Genomic DNA, 20,598 nt, shown 5'->3' with positions numbered 1-20,598 from the left:
ATGAATAAAGATAATTGGTGTTTATATATAAAAATTATAGTCAATGTCAATGGAAATTCAATAAAAATTCAAGAAAAAGAAGATTCGTGGCACTGTTGTCTATTTCAGGGTATAATTTCGTCATTTTAATTAAACAGAAGGTATGAACTCGACATTTTTTTAAAATCAAAGGTTAAACTCGGCATTTCACTAAACACAAGATATGTATGTGTCAAAAGAAGATTTGTGGCACTGTTGTCTATTTCAGGGTATAATTTCGTCATTTTAATTAAACAAAATGTATGAACTCGACATTTTTGAAAACCAAAGGTTAAACTCGACATTTCACTAAAACACAAGGTATGTATGTGTCATTTTCCTAAAATAAAATGCGATTAAAAACCTCACATCCTTGGAACTAACAATATATGTAAAGTTTGTACATTGTTTTTTTTATTGCCAATTAATCTTAAGATAGAATTTATTCTACTAAATATGGTATTGATTAAAGCTCACAAAACTTTAATGAGTATCTTTTTCAATCGTTGAGATTCGGCTAAAGATAAACGAACGCAAAAATCTCTTGATGTGTTTGGTAAACTCAGGCCCAGCCCAGACTTGTTGTTCAAAGCATCTCGAACACCAAATTCTCAGGAGAGAATTAGAGTAACATTTTTAAAACGTAATATTTTCAAAATAGTAAGTGTTTTAGATCTTTTCAATTAAAAGTAATATTTTTTTAATTGTAAATAATTATTTGAGTTTATTTTTCTTATAAATGAAACTATAAACAATAAACAAAATCAAATAGAGTATAAAACAGTAAATAAATTTGAAAAATATATATGTAAGCTTAAAAAAAATATTTACAATTTTAAAAATAATGTTTTTGTGATAAAAACGTGGGTCTATTAGGTATCTAATCATATTTACATTTTAAGATTGCTATTTAATCAACATTTAGTAAATATTCGTTAAATAGTCACGTCCACGTATTTACACTTGTAAATTGACTAAAATATCTCATTTTACACAGGTTATTTTAGTCATATTTACAGGTCTAAACACGTGAACATGATTATTTACCATATGTTTATTAAAAGTTGACTATATAAGAATCTAAAAGTGTAAATATGGCTAATTTGCGAATTATTTGTATGAACTTTAACTGTGTTATTCTTATAATTAATTTCAAATATGTAATATCCACAATTCTCAAATTCTAATTTTCTATCACACGCACACAATATAAAATGACGATTCAATCAAGATTTGTATCATGTTGATTATTAGTAGGTTTTCCAAGCTTCACCAACTAAGTCAATTGCAGTCAAAACTTTGTAGCGGAACACTATATACATAGTTGTCGTTGGACACAAAATAAAGGTCGCCCAAAACAAAAGTATTGACGATACAAAAAAATTGATACCAAGCTGTATGCTCAAACTAAACAGAGAGAGAAATCGAAAGATAAAGAAATATTTATAATATTTATTTAGATAAATTAACAATATTATCGTTCCCTAGCTATGTAAAAGTGCCAAACATTTTCATCGAACGTGCAACGGCTTCAGCTAAAGCAACAGTGAAACTGTGATCTTTGGTCAAAGAAGAAACACATTCTTCTATATATTTTTCCTTATTATTACAATCGGTATTTTGTTTCCCTATATTAATGTCATGAATGCTCGTTGGTCGATCTTCTACAACGCAGCCACGATTATCATCAACTTCTGATTTGTTGATAATCATCACGCCATCGTCTTGATTATTACGATCGAACGGTCCAGAGAGAGAGAGGTCAAGGGTTAATAAGGAAGACTCAGAGTTGTGATCATTTATCGTGCATGATTTTGTTTGATTACGATCTTGATCATAATTATGCTGATTATTGCATTTATCGTGGTTGTGTTGTCCATCGTAAGTTGCTACGACGATCGTCTCGTCTTCTACGCTTCTTTGTACCTATTATGTATATTATTAGTAACCAAACAATCAATCTATACTATACTATGCATTTAATATTCGGAAAATTATAAAAGTAGTGTTTTTAAAATGTAGGAAAACCATAAAAGTATTAAAATAATGCTACTTCAAATAGTTCAAATTCTGAAACACATTATTATCACATGTAATTTTCATTTTAATATTTTCACTGTAAGTATTATTTATATGTCCAATTCGATGCGAACGACAAACCATTTTTTTTGGAATTTTTAATTTTTAGATGTTAGTTGGAATTATTAATTGATTAGTTAGTTGAAATTATTAATTGATTAATATATGATCCATATATTTGATGGGTATAATTTTCTTAGGAGATAATAAAAAAAGTATATTTTCTGAGCCATTGTATTTTATTTTTCTATATAAAAAATGAAATGCAATTTTTATTCTCTATTACACTAATTATTTCTAAGAGGTTATTTAGAATCAACCTGATGAAGGAAAATTAATTAATTAATTATAACCCATATAATTGATGTGTTTATTGAAATATTAACAAAATACCTACGACCTCACACTGAGTATAAGCGGAAGTTACCACTTGAACCACTGTACTTACTTAGATGGGTGTAGTATTAAAATATAAATTTCAAAACATTTCTATTGTATAAAAATAAAAATAAAAATACATATAATATATAAACATTCTCTATTAATATATTTTACCTTTTTCTTGACTGGGCAAGAAGGAGCCATGGAACACCTAAAGTAAGCTCGAGGGTACGGATTGTCCTTTGTAACTTTCTGTCCATATTTCCTCCATTGATAGCCATCTTTCACGATCTAATTTATTCACAAAATTAACAAATAAACAAAAAAAAAAAAACCAATCAATTTCATTTAATTTTCAAACCTCAAAAACCCTAATCGTCATTGAATCAAGTAAAACTAATCACTACAAATTAGAAACCGAGTACAACTTATATTTATAGTTCTTACCAAGCTTTTGTCTTTAGGGTCGGTTCTCACGAACACTTGTTTCGACGAATTATCGGCAACCGGAATCCGATTATCGGAGATTCTAGCCCTTTTATTACCAAATATACAAATTTCACTGTCCATATTATTGCTTTTTCTTTCCTCTAAACGGGCTTCAAGAACTTCGTAATTTTTTATCGTTACCTCCACCATGGATCTCAAAGCTTCGTTCTCTTTTCTCAAACGTTTCAGATCTTCATGGAGAGATTCAACCTGAAACGCATATATATTATATTGTTTAGGTATATCATCCTGGCCCTAGAAAGCTTATACGCACTTCCATAATTAAGGAGAAGAAAAATAATTACAAATTAATAGTATTTTATATATAATATATATATACCTTGGTTTGGTAAGAAGCTGCAAGATCCATATTATTAATCATAAACCAATAATAATATTATTCAGAGAGAGAGAGAGAGAGGGAGAGTATATCGTAACAGCGAGGGTGTGAGACTTTTTTGAGAAAATATATATGCCCTTTTATTTATAGATATGATAAAGCACGTAAGTTTCACAAAGTATAATTGGTCAAGATAGTGTAATAAAATTCAAATGCATACTATTACAAGATAAGACAAGTTGGTATGGCTGCTCAGTCTTTAGTCTCTTATCCTTTTCTGTATTTTTGTTTTATTTATATACTATTTTTTTTCCAAATGAGAGAAGTGGTTCGGTCATTCTTTGGGAAAATGTTTGAAATCAAATCACCTTTAGAAATTTGTGGATATTGACATCGATGGGTATCAATGAGCCTTTGAATACGAAAAAAATAATGTTCAGAAAAATATAAGTATAAGGAAAAATGACAAGGCAATTTCAGGCACGATATTTTTTTATTGTCAAACTATTGATGTAAAAAAATAATGATAACAATTGTCTCGACGATTATACAACAAATGTCGAACAAGCTATAAACTATGTTAAGTATAAAGATCGGACTATTTTTATACTAGACGAATCTCAATATACAATAAGTAATTGTTAAAGGATTCAATACAAGTAATGAAACTACAATGAAAAGCTATTTCATGCGAGTTTGTGATGTAAAAGTGTATCCTTCCCTTTCTTATCCAAGTCTTTTGTTTTTATAGAAGGGTTCCAATGTGAACGTGGATTGATCATACCCACGTTCGTGATAACCGTTCGGTTCGTGGTAAGTAACTGCTCTCTTAATTGTTTGATATGGTTACTGAGTTGGTTATTGGCACTTACGTGGTCAATGTAAGCCTATTCGATTTGACTAGTCTTTTACTGTCGATAGTTTTTTCTTGTTTTACGGTTATACTGGTCGGTATTCGAAACTCAAACTACTTATGTTTTTGTTCGTTTCTCAATATATGACACATCGATCGATCTATATCATGTTCGGTGTTTCATGGTTGTTCGGTGTTATGAAATTTCGATTATAACAGACATATTAAATTATGCTTAATAGACATATCAGGCGAATTTTTAAATTTGAAGATTAATTCTAACAAACAAACTATCTCAACAATGTTAGGTTGGGATACGAGACTTATAATATATGGCTAGAAAAATTGTCAAAAAATGTAAAATCGTTATGATTAATATAGTTAAGGTTTGGGCATAAAATTTATATTTATATAAAAATGACTGTAAATTTGAGGATTAATTTGGTGGATGTTAGATATTTTCTATTATTTATGAAAAGAAAAATATTATATGGTCCTCGCGTTGGGTCGTATTCACTAATTACTCGTTGTTCTTCTATTAAAATATCTAATTTTAGTTCTTGCATGGGACTTTACAAAAGGTTGCGATTTTAGAGATAAATTTTGTAGATTTGAAAAATAAATTTGAATAAACTTAATTTTATAAATTAAAATGAGATATACATTTTTTTTAAAGTGATAAAACGGTGATAAAGTTGTTGAATGATATGAGGATCAAACGTGGACGCCTTACGTAATCGAAATGACGTCAGCAATTTGTTATCGTGCTACTTTTTTACACTGTGGAATCTTTATCTCTAATATCGGTCCAAAGTGGTTTTTTTTTTTTTTTTAATCTTTTTAAGAAAATAAAAAGGTTTAACAAACTCGAGCGCAGACTAGTAGTCTTGGCTTGATGGCTTATAGTTGTAATGACTTGAATTCCAGTCATTCCAAATGTAATGCTCATCAGGTGATGACAAAAGTTACATAGTACACTATGTTTGAAAGTAATGTAATATATAATATATATGCATATATATATATATATATATATATATATAAAATATATGTCCGTTAGGAAAATAGTCAATATAAACTTTTGATATTGTTAAATAGTTAATATTTGATAAATCTTAGATAAATAGTTATTTTTATGTATTTACAGATGTAAATCTTAGATAAATAGTCACCTCCATATATTAGATCACGTCATTATTTACGATTATTTTCTTAAGATTTACCAAACGTTGACTAGTTAGCAATATCAAACATTTAAGTTGGTTATCTTCTTAATTTTCTATATATATATATTAGCCCATCGAAGGCTAAAAAATCGTTATTTTTTAATTTATCAAAATCCATTGCGATCTTTGGTTGGATGGTTGTCGAATTAAATATAAAAATATATTTTGCCCAGCATATAATAAGATTAGAATTTCATGAGATATCAGTGATTAGTGATTTTGGGCGGTTGTGGGCGAGGAGGGATTCGAACCCCCAACACCGCTTATAGAACTTCTTCTATTATCTAAAATTCATTTTTTATTTTTTATTTTTTTTAGATGAGTTAGATTCGATATCATTGGCCTAGAAAAAAACTGTAGAAATATATATCGTCTAGTCGAACACCGCTAGGTGTGATATTTGATTTAAATCACATGGAATACGTTTTCTTATTAATCAGTTTGCACATATCTTGAACGTATGTTTTATTATTAGAATTATTAATATTTGTTTTTCTTCCAAAATGTAGCATTGCGTTACGTTATATATATTCTATTATATACTTAGCTCTAACATGTTAGAGAAAAGTTATTAGATCACAAATAGTACATGTGAGAGGGATAATATCTTTGAAAACGTCTTACATACGAGAACACTAGAATAAGTTCTATCAAGATATCATTATCAAAATCATAAATTAGACCACAGATTTCTCTTCGGGTACCTGTTTTGAACTAGTAAATTTGCTGAACAAAATCATTATCAAACTCAGAGAAGATGCAGAAGAAAATGTGCGGTCAATAATTGAGACGAGTCTTAAGTTGGAATGATAATAAATTCGCAATCAATTTAATCCTCTACTAACATAATTTTTTCAGCGACAATACCGTGCCACGTGCTTTGGAATTTTTGTAAAAAAAATAAATAGAGTTGGTGATGACCACATTACACTGTTTTTCAAAATTGTTCAGTTAATGTGTATCACTATCATCGTCTCAACTCTCAAGCCATGTTGGCAAGTTGCATAACATTCATGCATCGTTAGTTCGTTACTATTATATATGACGCATTATTTCTCTAGTTTTGAGGGCTTTTTTATTTTAATAACAAAAATAATTATTGAAATAACACCAAGATGCTCTAAAAAATCACACCAAGTACAATACATAGTTCGAGCGTAAATATTATTTTACATAGTCGTATAAAATTCTATCTATCAAGCATATAAACATCATAATAAGTTAAATCATTAGTCATATCAATAGCATATAATAGCATATAGGGATAATTCCAAAAATTATAACTATTTAAAATTTATTTGACCAAAATCTATTAATTTCTTCTAATTTCAAAACTACTATTATTTATTGACATATTATCAATAATAACTGTGTTTATTGACAAAAATATTAAAAATATTTTAAATGATCATAGTTTTAGCATTAGACTCATAGCTAGCATATATTAGCCATAATTTATTAAATATTTAAAAACTAGCCATCTATCATTTAAGAGATGAACATGATGTCTATTTATCCCTAACTAAAACTAGAATAAACATTACTTTAGAACAAAAGAAAATAATAGACAACTTTAATAAATAAATAAATAAATAAGATCTGAAGCGAACTAAGTACTGGATTAGAATTTGATTGCCACTAACATAAGAAAATGTAACAAAATAGGTGGCCAATGGAATTGATATTAAAAAATGCAAATAAAATAAATTAAATGCAGTTCGTTTGTTTGTAAACATGTTTTTAAGGCACTTTAGTATTCGTTTATAAACCCGTTCAAATGGAGTTCATTATTTATTTCTAGATTAAAAAAAAAAAAACACAATTGTAACAAACTAAACCATTATAAACTTAATGTTTGGATATAGTCAACGTTTGGAAATTTTAAAAAAATAGTCAAACAGATAAGGTGACACTTGAATAACTCATTTGAATTTTCTATTTTGTCCTTTGTTTAAAGCAGTTTTTATTTTCCATTTCTTTCTTGCTACACTTCGGCACACACTCTCTCATACTTTTTTTTTTCATCAAAACTTCAAAAATTCATATCTTCCTCATATGAACTCGAAATTGAGTGATTCTAAATCCTACGGATTCGTAGCAAGGAGAGCTTCAAAAATAGACCAATTCTCATTAATTTTCGATATTTAAAATTATTTACATTTTTTTTTGTTAATTATAGCATGTTTAATGAGGATATTTAAGTCATATATAATTGTCATTGACTATTTTTCTAAACGTTTGCAAACATTACCTAAATCCCAATTTTATAGTTTAGTTTTAGCTACAAATCTAAAACGCCCTAAAAAAATGTTAATGTTTGTTTGTTTATATCTTTCAATATAAAGCTTCATTCTTTTTACAATGGAACAAACATGATATAATATAAGGATACTGTTTATAAAATCTACGTTTTTAGTTCTTTTTACCAATGTTTATTTGTTTATAAACGAATTCTATTCATATATCATGTTTGTTTCGCAATTGAAGAAAAAATTATATATCTAGACCAAAAAAAAAAAAAAAAAATTCATGCTACACACATTCAGTGAAGAGAAAAAATTGAAATGCCAGAGAAAATGGAAAATTAATTTAAAATTTAAATGTAAAGTTTAAAAAAAAAATTAAAAAAAGTAGAAGCTATAACTAAGGGAATGTATTACCAAACATAGGAATGAAATCGATTTATAGGAAAACGATCTTATGCAGTTAACTAAATGGGTAAACTAGCAACGGAGCCATTTTGAAACATGATTTTTGGAATCTAGCAAACGTTTGGTAAATTTTGCAATCTAGCTATTTACTGAAATTTACGGATATAAAATACCTAATTTACCATTTTTCTTATACTTACTTGATCAAAACACTAGCCCACGTTTGACCGGTTTGAATTGTATACAGCCAATTAATTTCAGATTTTTTCGCAATTTAATTGGATATTTAGCTAATTTAATAGGAGATTCAGTGATGTAATTAAAAGAGAAAACTTAATGCAATAAATGCACAAAAAATTTACCATAATTAACAGAAATTAACAAATCAGCGGAGATTAACAAAAATTTGCACTGTATTTGCTTACACAGCTATAATTTCAGCAATTTAATTTCAGCTTTTTGAATTCATAATATGAAATTCGGTGATGTAATTAAAAGGGAAAGGAAATATTTATTTGATTGAATAAGTCAAACAAGATAATGAATACACGTAATTATGATAAAATCCCGTTCAAAATTAGAAATAAATTTGGAAAACAAAAATACTGTATTAAATGCGTATTAAAAGAAAGGAAAGAAATCGGCTCTACCTGCACATATGTAAATTTACCATAATTAACAGAAATGAACAAAGCAACGGAGATTAACAAAAATTTACGAACATTTACACTGTATTTGCTTACACGGCTATAATGTTCATTAAAGAAAAAAACGCTCAATAACCAACTTTGCCAAGTATAGATTTTTTTTTAAAATTCTAAATATAAACCGAATATAACAAATTCGGCTACAAAACCAAGTTTCAAAACGTGAACTAGTATTTTTGAAACCAAATCAAGGCTAATATAGTAAATACCATCTTACATAAATATGACACGTCATCAAATTTGACTAGATTCGAAAATTAAACGAAACGTTGGCTAGATTACAATTGCAACGTTTGATGTGGCTTAGAGATCGACTAATTTTTCTAACTAAATTAGTTACTAATTACAAATTCTGTTACAAATCGTTGTTGCATTGAAAAACCAACTTATGGTAACAGGAAAAGGTTCTGATTCTGAAGACAGTGGACGAATCAATTTTAGAGAGAAAATTGTAGAAATTTGTTTAGAGTGCCGGCGATTGGTGAAGAGAAATTATTTTTAGTGTTGTATGTATCACAGTGTCACATCTTTCTCTTCCATTTTTCCTTTTTATTATCTTCATTTTCTTTCTTCGTGGGTTGATCATATCAATGTTTTCAAGTTTTTATTGCTATTAACATACGAATATGTGACTGCGATTTTTAAGTGATAATTATGGACTACGTGGTATAGACGGATGCTTTTCAGTTTCGTGGCCACGTTTCCATATATGCGTATAAGAAATGTTTGTGATCAGTTAGTCACTTATAATAATGTAAAAGTACTAATATATTTTAATTATTTTTAAAATAATTAATCTAAATTTCTAAAATTTTAATACACTGCATTTTGTGTATTAATTCATTATTTTATAAATCAGAAGAAGAAAAACAAGAAAAAGATGTCAAAAAATTTAATTCACTCTTCGATAAATAAGAAATTGGAAAAGAAGAAAAAGAAAAAAGAAGAAAAAGATGTCAAAAAATTTAATTCTTTTTTCAAAAAATTTAATTCTTTTTTCAAAAAATGTAATCTACTATTCGATAAACTTGAAGAAGAAAAAAGAAAAAGAAAAAAAAAAGAAGAAGAAGAAAACAGTAACTTCCTTCTTCCGTTTGCGCCTCTGCTCCGCCGTCGCGTCAGAGCTCTCTGACAAATCTGTCGCCGGAGAAGCCTCAAACTCTCCGCCGTCCGATCGATCTCAATAATCCCCAGATCGATGAGGACGAGGACGAGGACGACCAGGCTTGGACCTTGGCTAAACCCTAGCCGCGCCGGAGAAAGCTAAATCCGACTCTGCATCTTCAAAATTCCGCACTGGAGCCGCCATACGGAAGAACTCATCGATTTGGCTGCCGAGAAGGATGACGGCTCAGCGGCAATTATTCCTAAACTTCAGAACTCGCCGGAGGTTCCAATAGAGAGGGAGATGATGATGACAATCGATCGAGACGACGATCGAGAGTTTTTTTAGGGTTTTTTTGTCGATTGAAGTGTATGCGCGTATTTGTGTGTATAGCGGTATTTTGAAGATTTTATCAAATTTTAGTTATTTTGTCTCAATTTTGAAAAAAAAGTTGAGTTATTTTGCCAAACTCAAACTTTAAAATGATTAGACAGTCGTATCGCATATATATACAAGCACGAAGCCACGCGTAAGTGAGGGTGGGCTATAGCCCCCCTCAAAATTTTTTTTTTCTTCACTTTTTACCCATTTTTCATTTTATTTTTATAATTTTTTACATTTAATATTTACAAATTAGCCCCCCTTAAAGTGAAATTCTGGCTTCGTTCCTGTGTATATATATATATATATATATATTTATATATATATATATATATATTTATATAACATAATTTGATAATATGACGTTTTTCGATGACATAAGGGAAAGTTCTGTTTCTTACGCAACAATTTATACTTTCATTGGAATTTGAAAGCAAGCTAGTAATGCGATGAAAAGAATACAAAAAGAAAGTCTTTGTTTAAGAATCAAAGTCAATGGTCTTTGAAAGTCAGATGGTCCAAAACACACGCAAGGCCGTGTACAATAATATCTCCCACTTGGGGAATAAATTATGATTATAATCCCACTACTGTTCAAAGTATGCCTAGTCAGCCTACTTGCCACGTGTTTCCACCCCCCATTTTATTACATTCTCTAATGTGTGTAACTTGCCATTAATTTAAAGTAATTTGATATCATTTACGTATAATATTGGTTTATATTCTAAACTAACATAAAGCGTCCACATTCAATATTAGCACATATCTTTAGCTTGTAAACTATTACATGCATTTTTATTTTCTGATACAAATAGAATGTATATATATATATATATATATATATATATATATATATATATATAATCAATTTACAAAGTTTAAATTTTTTTTATTTCTATTAATGTTAACCAGGTATAGCAAGAGAGAATTTTCAAAAATGAGTAAAATTATACAAAAAAAATTTATGCAGACAACTAAAACTTATTATTTTTTAAAATTAAAAAAATAAAATAAAAATTCAAAATAAAAATATATGTTAAAAGGAAAAATAGCATCTTAGTATACAGAATAAACTATAATTGATCATATATAACTATTTTTATAAATAATTGTTTTAAACGTGCTATTGATGTAAATAGATTATGTACATAATTAACTTTTTTTTTAATTTCAAACTAATAATTCCTATTAAATTTATTTCTCAAAATATAAACATCAAAGTACTTGATATTATTATGAAATAAATTAAAATAGCAACAAAGAGCATTGAATTTAGTTTAAAAAAATATTAAATGTTATTCGAGTTTCGAATCGTAACAAAATTGTAAATTATGAGTATTAAGATTCAAATTACACTTGAATTCACAACATAATTATATGTAATAATCTACTAATTTTTTTTAATAAAATGATAATTCAAAGACATTTGAGTTTAGAATTTATTGAACAATATAAGTATTAAATTCAGGCTTTGCCATTAGATAGTAAGGAGGACTAGTTAAAGAAAAATAAGGAGAAAATGGTTCTAAAACGGACAAAGCATAAAAAAAAAAAAAAAAAAACCTTGAGAATTGATCCCTAGACAACAAAAAACTATGTCTTTCCGTATATCCATCAGACCAACACTCGTAATGTGAAATCACAAATTTTAAGTTTAATTAAAAGGCTAAAATATTTGTGTTCTAGTAAGTTAGTATTTTTTTTTAGTAAAGTATAGTGAATGATTTATTCATGTGGTAATTTTTGAAGTTTTATTTTTTATGTGTGCTTTAGAGTGTTTTTGAATTTTAATATACTCTTAGAATACAAATTATGGATATATATTTGTATATAAATTGTATATTATAACTAAGTTATCTATATATATTATATGATTATATATTATTTATATAGTTACGATTAATTTTATTAGGTTATTATATATGATTATGTAATATTTTATATTATTTAATATAATATAATATAATCTTATACTAATACTTATATATATATATATATAAATATAAGTATAATAATTAATATTTTAAGGGTAGAAGTAGGTTTAGGCTTGAGATTTTAGAGTTTAATCAAACCTTATATATAACATCCAATCCTTTTTTTTAACAGTTTCTCTCGGTCCTCTCTCTTCCGTTTTTCTTTTTCTTTGAAAATTCGTAGCCCTATATAGACAACTCAATCATTGAAAAAAAGGGTATGTATTTCTCCTATCTGGTTCGGATTCAATAAAAAAATCGTTTTTTAAAACGTTTTCTGTGGTCACAAAAATCATTATTTTGCATCGATTCTTTTTGGAAAAGTTAGGTTCAAATGTTTTCTATCTAAATCCTTAATCGAAATAAAGAATATTTTCCGATTATTTTCAAACCAGTGCGCAGACCTAATTTACTGGTCTGACTTAATTCCGATTTTCAGACTTTAAAACGTTTATTGTGGATTCAAACATTATTATTTTGCGTTGATTCTTTTTGGAAACGCTAGTTTTACATGCCTCCTTTTTTAAAAAGTAATCGAAAAATATTTTCATGCTATACATATATTTTCTTATTATTTTTCGATCGGTCCGCAGACCAGTTTTTCACAAGTTTTAAACTAAGATGTTATACTTGTTTTATTTTTTAGAAATAGTTAAAGGATGTTTTTGGCCGTGATGCCTTTACAAAAAGTGCTCAAATATATGTTTTATAGTTACCCTTTTTTACATAAGTTTTTACAGAGTTTTATTTTTCCCCCGGAACTCTAGTAGCCAAGGATACTTTAGTAATTTCACGTTGAATGTCGGTTCGGAAAATTTCCAGAATTTAAAGTATGTCTTGAAATCCGTTTCTAAGCTGATCCCCGAAATTATTTTCCGTCGATTAGGTTCCGAGCCACTTAGCTTTTCCGAGTCGTCTCGTTTTCCCAAGCCGTCCACGACCAACGGTCGTACTTTCCAAAATGAAGGTGAGAATAATCTCACTGCAACACAGATTAGTTCACAAAAATAAAATACGATAAATATATGATTTGAATGAGTTAATAATATTTTTGAAATTGTTATTGTGTGATTGTTTGACACATATGTGTTATGGTATGATATGGTATGGTATAATAAATTATGAATGATATGTTATGATATGCTGAGTTTATGATATGATATGGTATGGTACGTTATGTGATGATATGACATGGTATATGGTATGTTATGTAATTATACGTTATAAATTAGAATACTTATATCATGTTCTTATTCCTAGTCATGTTAACATGTATATTTTTATGTCATGCGTCATTCATGCATGTAACGAAAATAAAAATGTGAAAAGATAAAGATAAGCAATGGAGTTGTACCGCCTTGAGCTACGGAGGTCTTAAGGAGAATTTCTCGAGCCGACTTACGGGTCCAAATGGAGAAATTTCTTGGGCAGATGCCCTAATATGTTTATTAGCTAGAGCAAAGTGTGGGACCTTGCAACCCCATATCTTTGTCTCTAAAGTGCGCACTGAAATATGTATGACTACCCTAGGGGCATCTCGAACTAAAAGTTGATAAAATCAAGAAAAGAAAGATCAAGTCACCAATTAGTTTTAAAATACTAATAACTGGTTCATGCAATTGCATTACTCTTTCTATTTTGTGAGCTTTATATTATTCTCGCCGAGCGTAAGCTCATTTCTCAAGAAAAAAAATATACTACCGTGTTGTAGGTAAACAACTTGCAAGGAACTAAGCAGGGCGGACTAGCGGCGTCGATAGCGAGAGGGTTGGGTTATGGTTTTCATTTACAAAATAAGTCTTCCGCTACAAGTCTTTAAGAAATAAATTTTAAAGTTTTATTTTCAATTATTTCAAAGTTACGAAGTTCTCTAATTTGGTTGAGATTTAGATTATGAATTATGTTTTACTATTTTTGCTGCTATGTTTGGTTTCAAAATCGTATTTTCAATTTTTGTTAAATACTTCTCATGAAATGTTTGATATACAATCTTCATATTTTTCTTTTTCTTAAATGCTTTTGTTTATTTTTAGGATCTTTAAAAATTTTGTTTTCGCCTTTATTCGATGTGTTTTTTAAAAAAATTCATCCAAGTTTTCTAAAGAATTTTCTAAAGTTTAAAAAACAAGTAGAGTAAGACGGTCCGAAAAGTTGGATCGTCACACATACATAGTCTCGGCTTAAATACATTAAATTATTAACAAATTATTTTAAAATCATACATTAATTTTTTCTCCGATTTTTTCAGTGGGGACCGGTGCCCCCACTAGACCATACCTAGATCCGTGTTGTTCTTTCTCTTTCTCTTTTTTTTTTGTTTTTTTTTTAATTTGTTTATTTAAAGAATGTTTTGCGCTTTTATACTCTTTTGAAAGTTTTTGTTCTCTGGATCATTCAAACTTAAATACATGAGATTTTGTTGAGATTGAATAACAAGGATAGGAAGAAATTTGGAGGAGAAGAAAACATGAATTTTTGGTATATAAACTCTATTTCATCTACTCTTTTCGATATATAATAAAATATCTGTATACTAAACTTTCCAAAAGAAGTCGCTAGAATAACGGCTATTTTATGAAGAAGCGTCGCTAAAAATTTTCACGGCGCTTTGTGCACAAGTGCCTTAGAAAACTATAACGGCACCTGTTTTTATGGCGCTTTAAAAATGATGTAAAAGACTTTTTAAGACGTTTTTAAGATGCTAATAAAAGGTATTTGTCTAGTAGTTTCAAGCCCCTTACTTACTATATCTTCATTTTTTTAAAAAAAATCTAGGGTTAGAAGACTTGTTTTGACCAAGACAAAAAACACCTTAGATCTTTGATCCTGTTCGTGATCTTGCAAATTCATGGTCGAAATCAACCGCTCTATTCCATGATCTGAAATAACGACATTTTTTTTTCATTTTTTTTTTAGGAAAGAATAATAAAAACTTAATAGAATAGCTTAAGTCGACACAAAATGTGACGACACATCAAGTCTAACCGGTTGTTGAAACTCTTGAAAGCTCTATTCAATGATTGTTTGTCGTCACGTACGAAAACCCCACTATCTCTTGTTTCTTCATAATATAATATGAGGACGAACAAGACCAATCACAACAACAAAGCCAAATACGTTGCTACACGAACTTTCAATTTGAAAGTCTTCGTTAGCCAATTTTCATTCTTTCGTACATGGATATGGATTATATTTTTTTTTTAGCTCAAATAATAGTTGCTCTTAGTTTTGCTTCGATCGGCTGGTCAGTTTTATCGGCTGTGTGTGTTATTTATACTATTTTGATTGACTAGAATATTTATCCACCAATCAAACTTTGTAAATTTCAATCCGAATTTTCCTCTACGCAATTTTCAACGCACTCATTTTTGTTTCTCTTAAGATCTGTCGGGAATTATTTAAGGAGACATAGTGATTGATCACTGATCATATACCTAAACATAGATTTAAATATTTGACTATCTAACTATATAATAAAAAAAAATGGCGCCTTTTCCCTTCGAGAAAAAGGTTAATTTCAACTAATTAATCCATTTTTATAGGTTATTCATCGTAAGTTTTCTCCCGATTATATTCTCTATGTTTGGAAATTAGTCATTTTTTTGTGTGAATATATATTGAAAAGAAAAAAATTATAGTATCTATTTGAATAAGTTTATTAGTTGTTATTGTAAAAATTATTATCTTAACTGCGTGGATTTTGATTTTTTGTTTTTTTTTTTAGGAAAACTGGTCTTAAACTAAAACAAGTGTATGTCTGCTGAAACAACAGTTACAACCAGAGGAGGAGCATCAAATGTCCAAGTAGCAGAAGAAAAAAATTTAAGAACAAATTTCAGATTAATGAAGTCTATTCTTACTAAAAAAAAAAAAAAAAAAAAAAAAAAACAAATTTCTGCGGAATGTCTGTTAGTAGGCCAAACCATACTTTCACTTAATCTCAAAATTTATATATACACGACCTCTAAGCTCTAAATACTTACCCTAACACTTACATAATGCCACAGAGAAAATAATTAACAAAAATTAAGTAATTAGTCAATTAAAACGTTTGAGATTGCTAGATAGTCAACATTTCGTAAATCTTAGCTAAATAACCATAAAGATGACGTCACGTGTAAATACGTGGACGTTGTTATTTACCTAAGATTTACGAAACGTTGACTATATAGCAATGTAAAACCGTAAATATGACTATTAAGAAGAGATAGAAAGATAAGGAGAATAATGATAATCTGATCGATAAAACAATTGGATGATTGTTTCAGCTATTTTCCACATGATCATGGTGGTCAACGATCCTTCCAGAAATAGCAGCAGCTAGGGCAGCAGTGAAATTAGGATCCCTAGTCAATGAAGAAGCCATTTGTTGGACGAAAATCTGTCTCAGAATCGGCGAGTGTTGATCTGTAACTACTTCCTTGGCCGGCTCGACCAAGTCAAGGGTTATGGTCGAACCGGGCGACCTAATCATGGAACAGTCCGGTTTGATTTGACCAATTGATAATTGTGCCTTGGAACTAGGGCTCATGTGACTGTGTTTTCCTTCATATGTCACAACCAAAATAGAAGGGTCCTCTGCACTTCTTTGTACCTGCAAATTATTCATTAAATAAATCAATATATGGAAAAGTCAAAATTGATTATCTCTTTGTTTTTTAAGTATATATGTGGAAATTTAGGGTTTTACTTTAGTGTATTTACAGGTGAACTTGATATTATAATCAAAATGGAAAGTTTTTTTTTTTTTTTATATAATTGAGATAATAAGGAGAGGAAATATATATATATATATATATATATATATATATATATATTATTTTTACACTTAAAAAAATTCACTAGGTTAATATTTTATAATTAATATATTACCTTCTTTTTAACCGGACAGCTTGGTGAAAAAGAGCACTTGAAATAAGCTCTAGGAGATGGGTTATCTCTAGTGACCTTTTGACCATATTTTCTCCAATTGTATCCGTCTTTCACAACCTACATTTTGGTAATCAAGAAAACCCAAACCTTTAAAAATAAATATTGTACGATTTCATATAAGTATATCAATAGTAATAATTATACTAAATTTTTTTATTTGGAATTTCTTATGAAAATTACCAGGGTCTTGTCCGAAGAATCAGCCCGAGCATAGACCGTTGATATCTTCGACTTGATTTCCCTCGGAAATTTACAAGACTCGTCATCGCTCGAGGAGGTTGACTCGATCATATTCCTCTCCATCGACTTTCTCTTTCGCGTCGATGGTGAGGCTATCGGCTCATTATCAATATATTGGCCATTATTAATATTAGTAGTACTGTTTTTGTTCATTAAATTGCTCAGTTGTCCTTGCAAAGCACTGTATTTTTCACAAATCTCTGTCAGCATTTCATTGAGCTTCACGTTCTCCGAGCTCACTCTACTCAACTCTTGCGCTAGTTTTGTTCCTTCCTGTTTTAAAAATTAATCATGAAACATTAATTAGTCCCTTTCAGTTTGAAAGTTTCAAATAAATTGTCCGATCGACAACGGTAGTGAGCAGATTAGGTGAAAAAAGGATCACTTAGATAACCTAACTCAACAAGTAATCAAGAAAAGTAAATATATATTGTGAATTTAACGTAAAATCGTAAGTTTTCTGAAACTTTCTTGTGCCGTGACGCCATGTGTGGAAAGAATATATGGGTTAATATGTTGACATAAGAAGCACGAAAGTAATATAAAAATTTGGTCGTCTATACGTTATTGTTTTTTTTTTTAAGAATAAGAGAGTAATTTAGTCAAATAAACTGAAATATTTTAACCAAATAAAAAATTGTTAGTTGATGGCGCGGATATATTTGACGAGAAAAAAAAAATAAATTGGTCAACATACAATAATACGCTCAATTCAATGATAAAAAATTTACGGAAGATAAGCCATGATTATAGTCGAGTAATTTCGACTAATTAAACTCAACGAGTTTACTAACCTCTTCCTTCACCGATAACTCTCCATTAAAACCACCGTGCGGTAACTCTCTCTTCTGATCAATTGACATATGATGATTAGATATGAATTAAGATTATGCATAATTGGTCCTAAATTATGTACATAAATCATAACATCGATCGATGGAACGAAAATGGAAACTAAAGATATTTATATATACGATGATGATGATAAGATTGAGTCTAACCGGCACTTCATGAGTGACCTGGTGGAATGGATTGAGATTGAGATTGAGATCCAGAGAATTCTTTAGCCTTTTTGAATCCATTTGCTTTGCTGTTTTTTTTTTTTCTTTTCAAAAGAGATTGAACCCAGCAAATTTTAGTTCCTTCTTTCACTGAAAGGAAAACACAGAGAAGAGTGAGGTATATATATAGCAACAAAGAGGTGATTAGAATATAGAAAGAGAAAATAAATAATATTAATAATAAGAAAAAGAGAGTTGAAATTTTTTTTTTTGTTTGAAATAGGAAAGTCATGGGAAAATACGGGATGAAAAGTCTCTCTACTTCAACAGGTCATCTAGAATTCGTCACCCTTTATCAATTTGCTTACACGTATTTAACATAAAAACATACACAAATAGCCAAAATTCCCACATTTTAACAACCATATGTAGGTGAAATTGTTACAAAGAGTCAGTGAATATTCTCATTTACAATCCCACACGTATTGTAGTCCGGCACGAAGCCAGGACGTACGAGCTCAGCTCAAGATGGACTATAGCTCCCTCAAAAATTATATTTTGCAATTTTTTTTTGCTCATTTTTACATTTTTTTACTTCAAAACTCACAAATCAACCTCCTTTGAATTTGTTTTTGCATATTATCTTTAATCTAGATTCATGGCTTCGTCCCTTGACTGTAGTTATATATTTTCTTAACTGTTTAATAAATAAGCTACATTTTTAGACCAAGGATCCCATATGCCTTTTCCCTATATCTGTTTAATTACAAAGTAAAACCTGTGAAGTGTGTGTGCGTGTGCGCTTTTTTTTTTTGTTTTTTTTTGTTTTTTTTTTGTATGTATAAACTTCTTCGTCATTATAGACACGAATATACGTACAAACTAATGGCAACACATAATATTAAAGTGATTCGGACTGCTACACGTTTTTTCTAAGCGTGTATCTTGTTGGTTTCAAGTTTCAACTAACATTAAAGGGGTTTCTCATTGACACGCGGCTTTTTTTCTTTTTCTTTTTTGCTATAAGCATTTTTATTTTATTTTCGTGTTAACACTTTTTATGCATATTATTAATTCGCTCCTGCTCACTTTAGAAGAATCTCATATGTATTATTCTTATTACTATTCTATTATTTGAGAGATCATTTTATTACTTGACGTTCTGATTTCCAACTATTCTAATTTGTATTATATATATGTATATTATGTATACAAATTATATTCATATTTTATAATACTATACCCATACCAATCCATATAATATACATGGTGCTACTTCCCATTGTTCAATTATAATGTATTTGGTTACATAACTAAATCTCTCTCCAATACATAATGAATATTCCATAAATGTAAAATGAAATTTTAAAAAAGTAAATTGTGGATCCGTTCTTTTAGACTAAAAATAAATATTTAATCATATGATTAAATTAAAAATAATAACTACAGAAAATGTTACAAGTATCTCATTTTATTATTAAAATTTCTCATTTATCTTCTGTCATACATAAATTTTTGTATAAAATAATGTGACATTTTTAAATATATTCATATTTTTTTTAACATGTTATTTCATTTTCTTACACATGACACAATATATATTATTTATAAAACTTTAATTATCACATTTCCATTATTAATCACGATAAGTCTCGTTAAGCATCATTATCACGACAATTGGTCTTCTTATGCTCATTAACAAAGTATTTTTAAAGTTTATGGTAACATTTGGTATCATAATTTTTTGTTGTAATTTATAATGAAAATTCTTACATATTTTCATGAACTTTTTTTATATTTAAAATAATATGATTATAAATTTATATTAGATGACTATACTATATCTTTCATTGTGGCTTTACGACTACTAATTTAGTTTTACCCTTTTAAACATGATATACATATTTATCACGAATACAATAAATTATTTGTTCCTAAATTATATTTTCTTATTAAAATTCATCATATACTTTACAAATAGTTAATATAAATACCAAAAATTGAAAATAGATATTTACATCATTATGCCATGCGGCTATGGCTAAGAAACTAGTAAGCATTTAAGGCTTGTATTTCAATGGGCCAAGAAATAAAATAAATATAAATATATAGCAATATTGAACTTCAAAGTTCAAACGCGTCGGTTTGGCAATCCCTTTTTTCTTTTCTTTTTGAAATATTTGTCCAATCTCAAAGTGGCAATATTGTAAAAATATTTTTCT

The 20,598-nt window shown here is 28.7% G+C and overlaps 2 protein-coding genes across 2 annotated transcripts; both read right to left on the bottom strand.

The window, feature by feature from the left end:
* Positions 1-1,467: 1,467 nt before the first annotated feature.
* On the bottom strand, positions 1,468-3,410 carry LOC149392141 (WRKY transcription factor 18-like). Its single transcript, XM_089619276.1, has 4 exons — positions 3,308-3,410; positions 2,926-3,177; positions 2,653-2,769; positions 1,468-1,944 (listed from the first exon to the last, which is right to left on the bottom strand). The coding sequence occupies exons 1-4, from the start codon at positions 3,347-3,349 to the stop codon at positions 1,507-1,509; spliced, it is 849 nt and encodes a 282-aa protein (XP_089475402.1). The 5' UTR covers positions 3,350-3,410; the 3' UTR covers positions 1,468-1,506.
* Positions 3,411-16,116: 12,706 nt separating this feature from the next.
* LOC149392140 (putative WRKY transcription factor 60) lies at positions 16,117-18,550 on the bottom strand. The gene is made up of 5 exons (XM_089620909.1): positions 18,377-18,550; positions 18,170-18,223; positions 17,316-17,648; positions 17,076-17,192; positions 16,117-16,797 (listed from the first exon to the last, which is right to left on the bottom strand). Exons 1-5 carry the CDS (start codon positions 18,455-18,457, stop codon positions 16,468-16,470), a joined length of 915 nt encoding a protein of 304 aa, XP_089477035.1. The 5' UTR covers positions 18,458-18,550; the 3' UTR covers positions 16,117-16,467.
* Between the last annotated feature and the right edge of the window lie 2,048 nt (positions 18,551-20,598).

Source organism: Urtica dioica, chromosome 7, assembly GCF_054948205.1.
Source record: "Urtica dioica subsp. dioica isolate 48M chromosome 7, U.dioica_male_clone48M_v1_H2, whole genome shotgun sequence".
In the NCBI taxonomy this organism is placed as follows: Eukaryota; Viridiplantae; Streptophyta; class Magnoliopsida; order Rosales; family Urticaceae; genus Urtica; species Urtica dioica.
Note: the sequence above shows the minus strand (reverse complement) of the source record. Positions and strands in the feature narration are given on the sequence as shown.

Coding starts and splice junctions, on each gene's coding strand:
- LOC149392140 (XM_089620909.1), bottom strand. CDS start 18,457: ATGGATTCAAAAAGGCTAAAGAATTCTCTGGATCTCAATCTCAATCTC. Junction 18,224..18,376: donor AGGTCACTCATGAAGTGCCG/GTTAGACTCAAT, acceptor TCAATTGATCAG/AAGAGAGAGTTACCGCACGG. Junction 16,798..17,075: donor GCTGTCCGGTTAAAAAGAAG/GTAATATATTAA, acceptor AATAATTTGCAG/GTACAAAGAAGTGCAGAGGA.
- LOC149392141 (XM_089619276.1), bottom strand. CDS start 3,349: ATGATTAATAATATGGATCTTGCAGCTTCTTACCAAACCAAG. Junction 2,770..2,925: donor ACCCTAAAGACAAAAGCTTG/GTAAGAACTATA, acceptor TGAATAAATTAG/ATCGTGAAAGATGGCTATCA. Junction 1,945..2,652: donor CTTGCCCAGTCAAGAAAAAG/GTAAAATATATT, acceptor TATACATAATAG/GTACAAAGAAGCGTAGAAGA.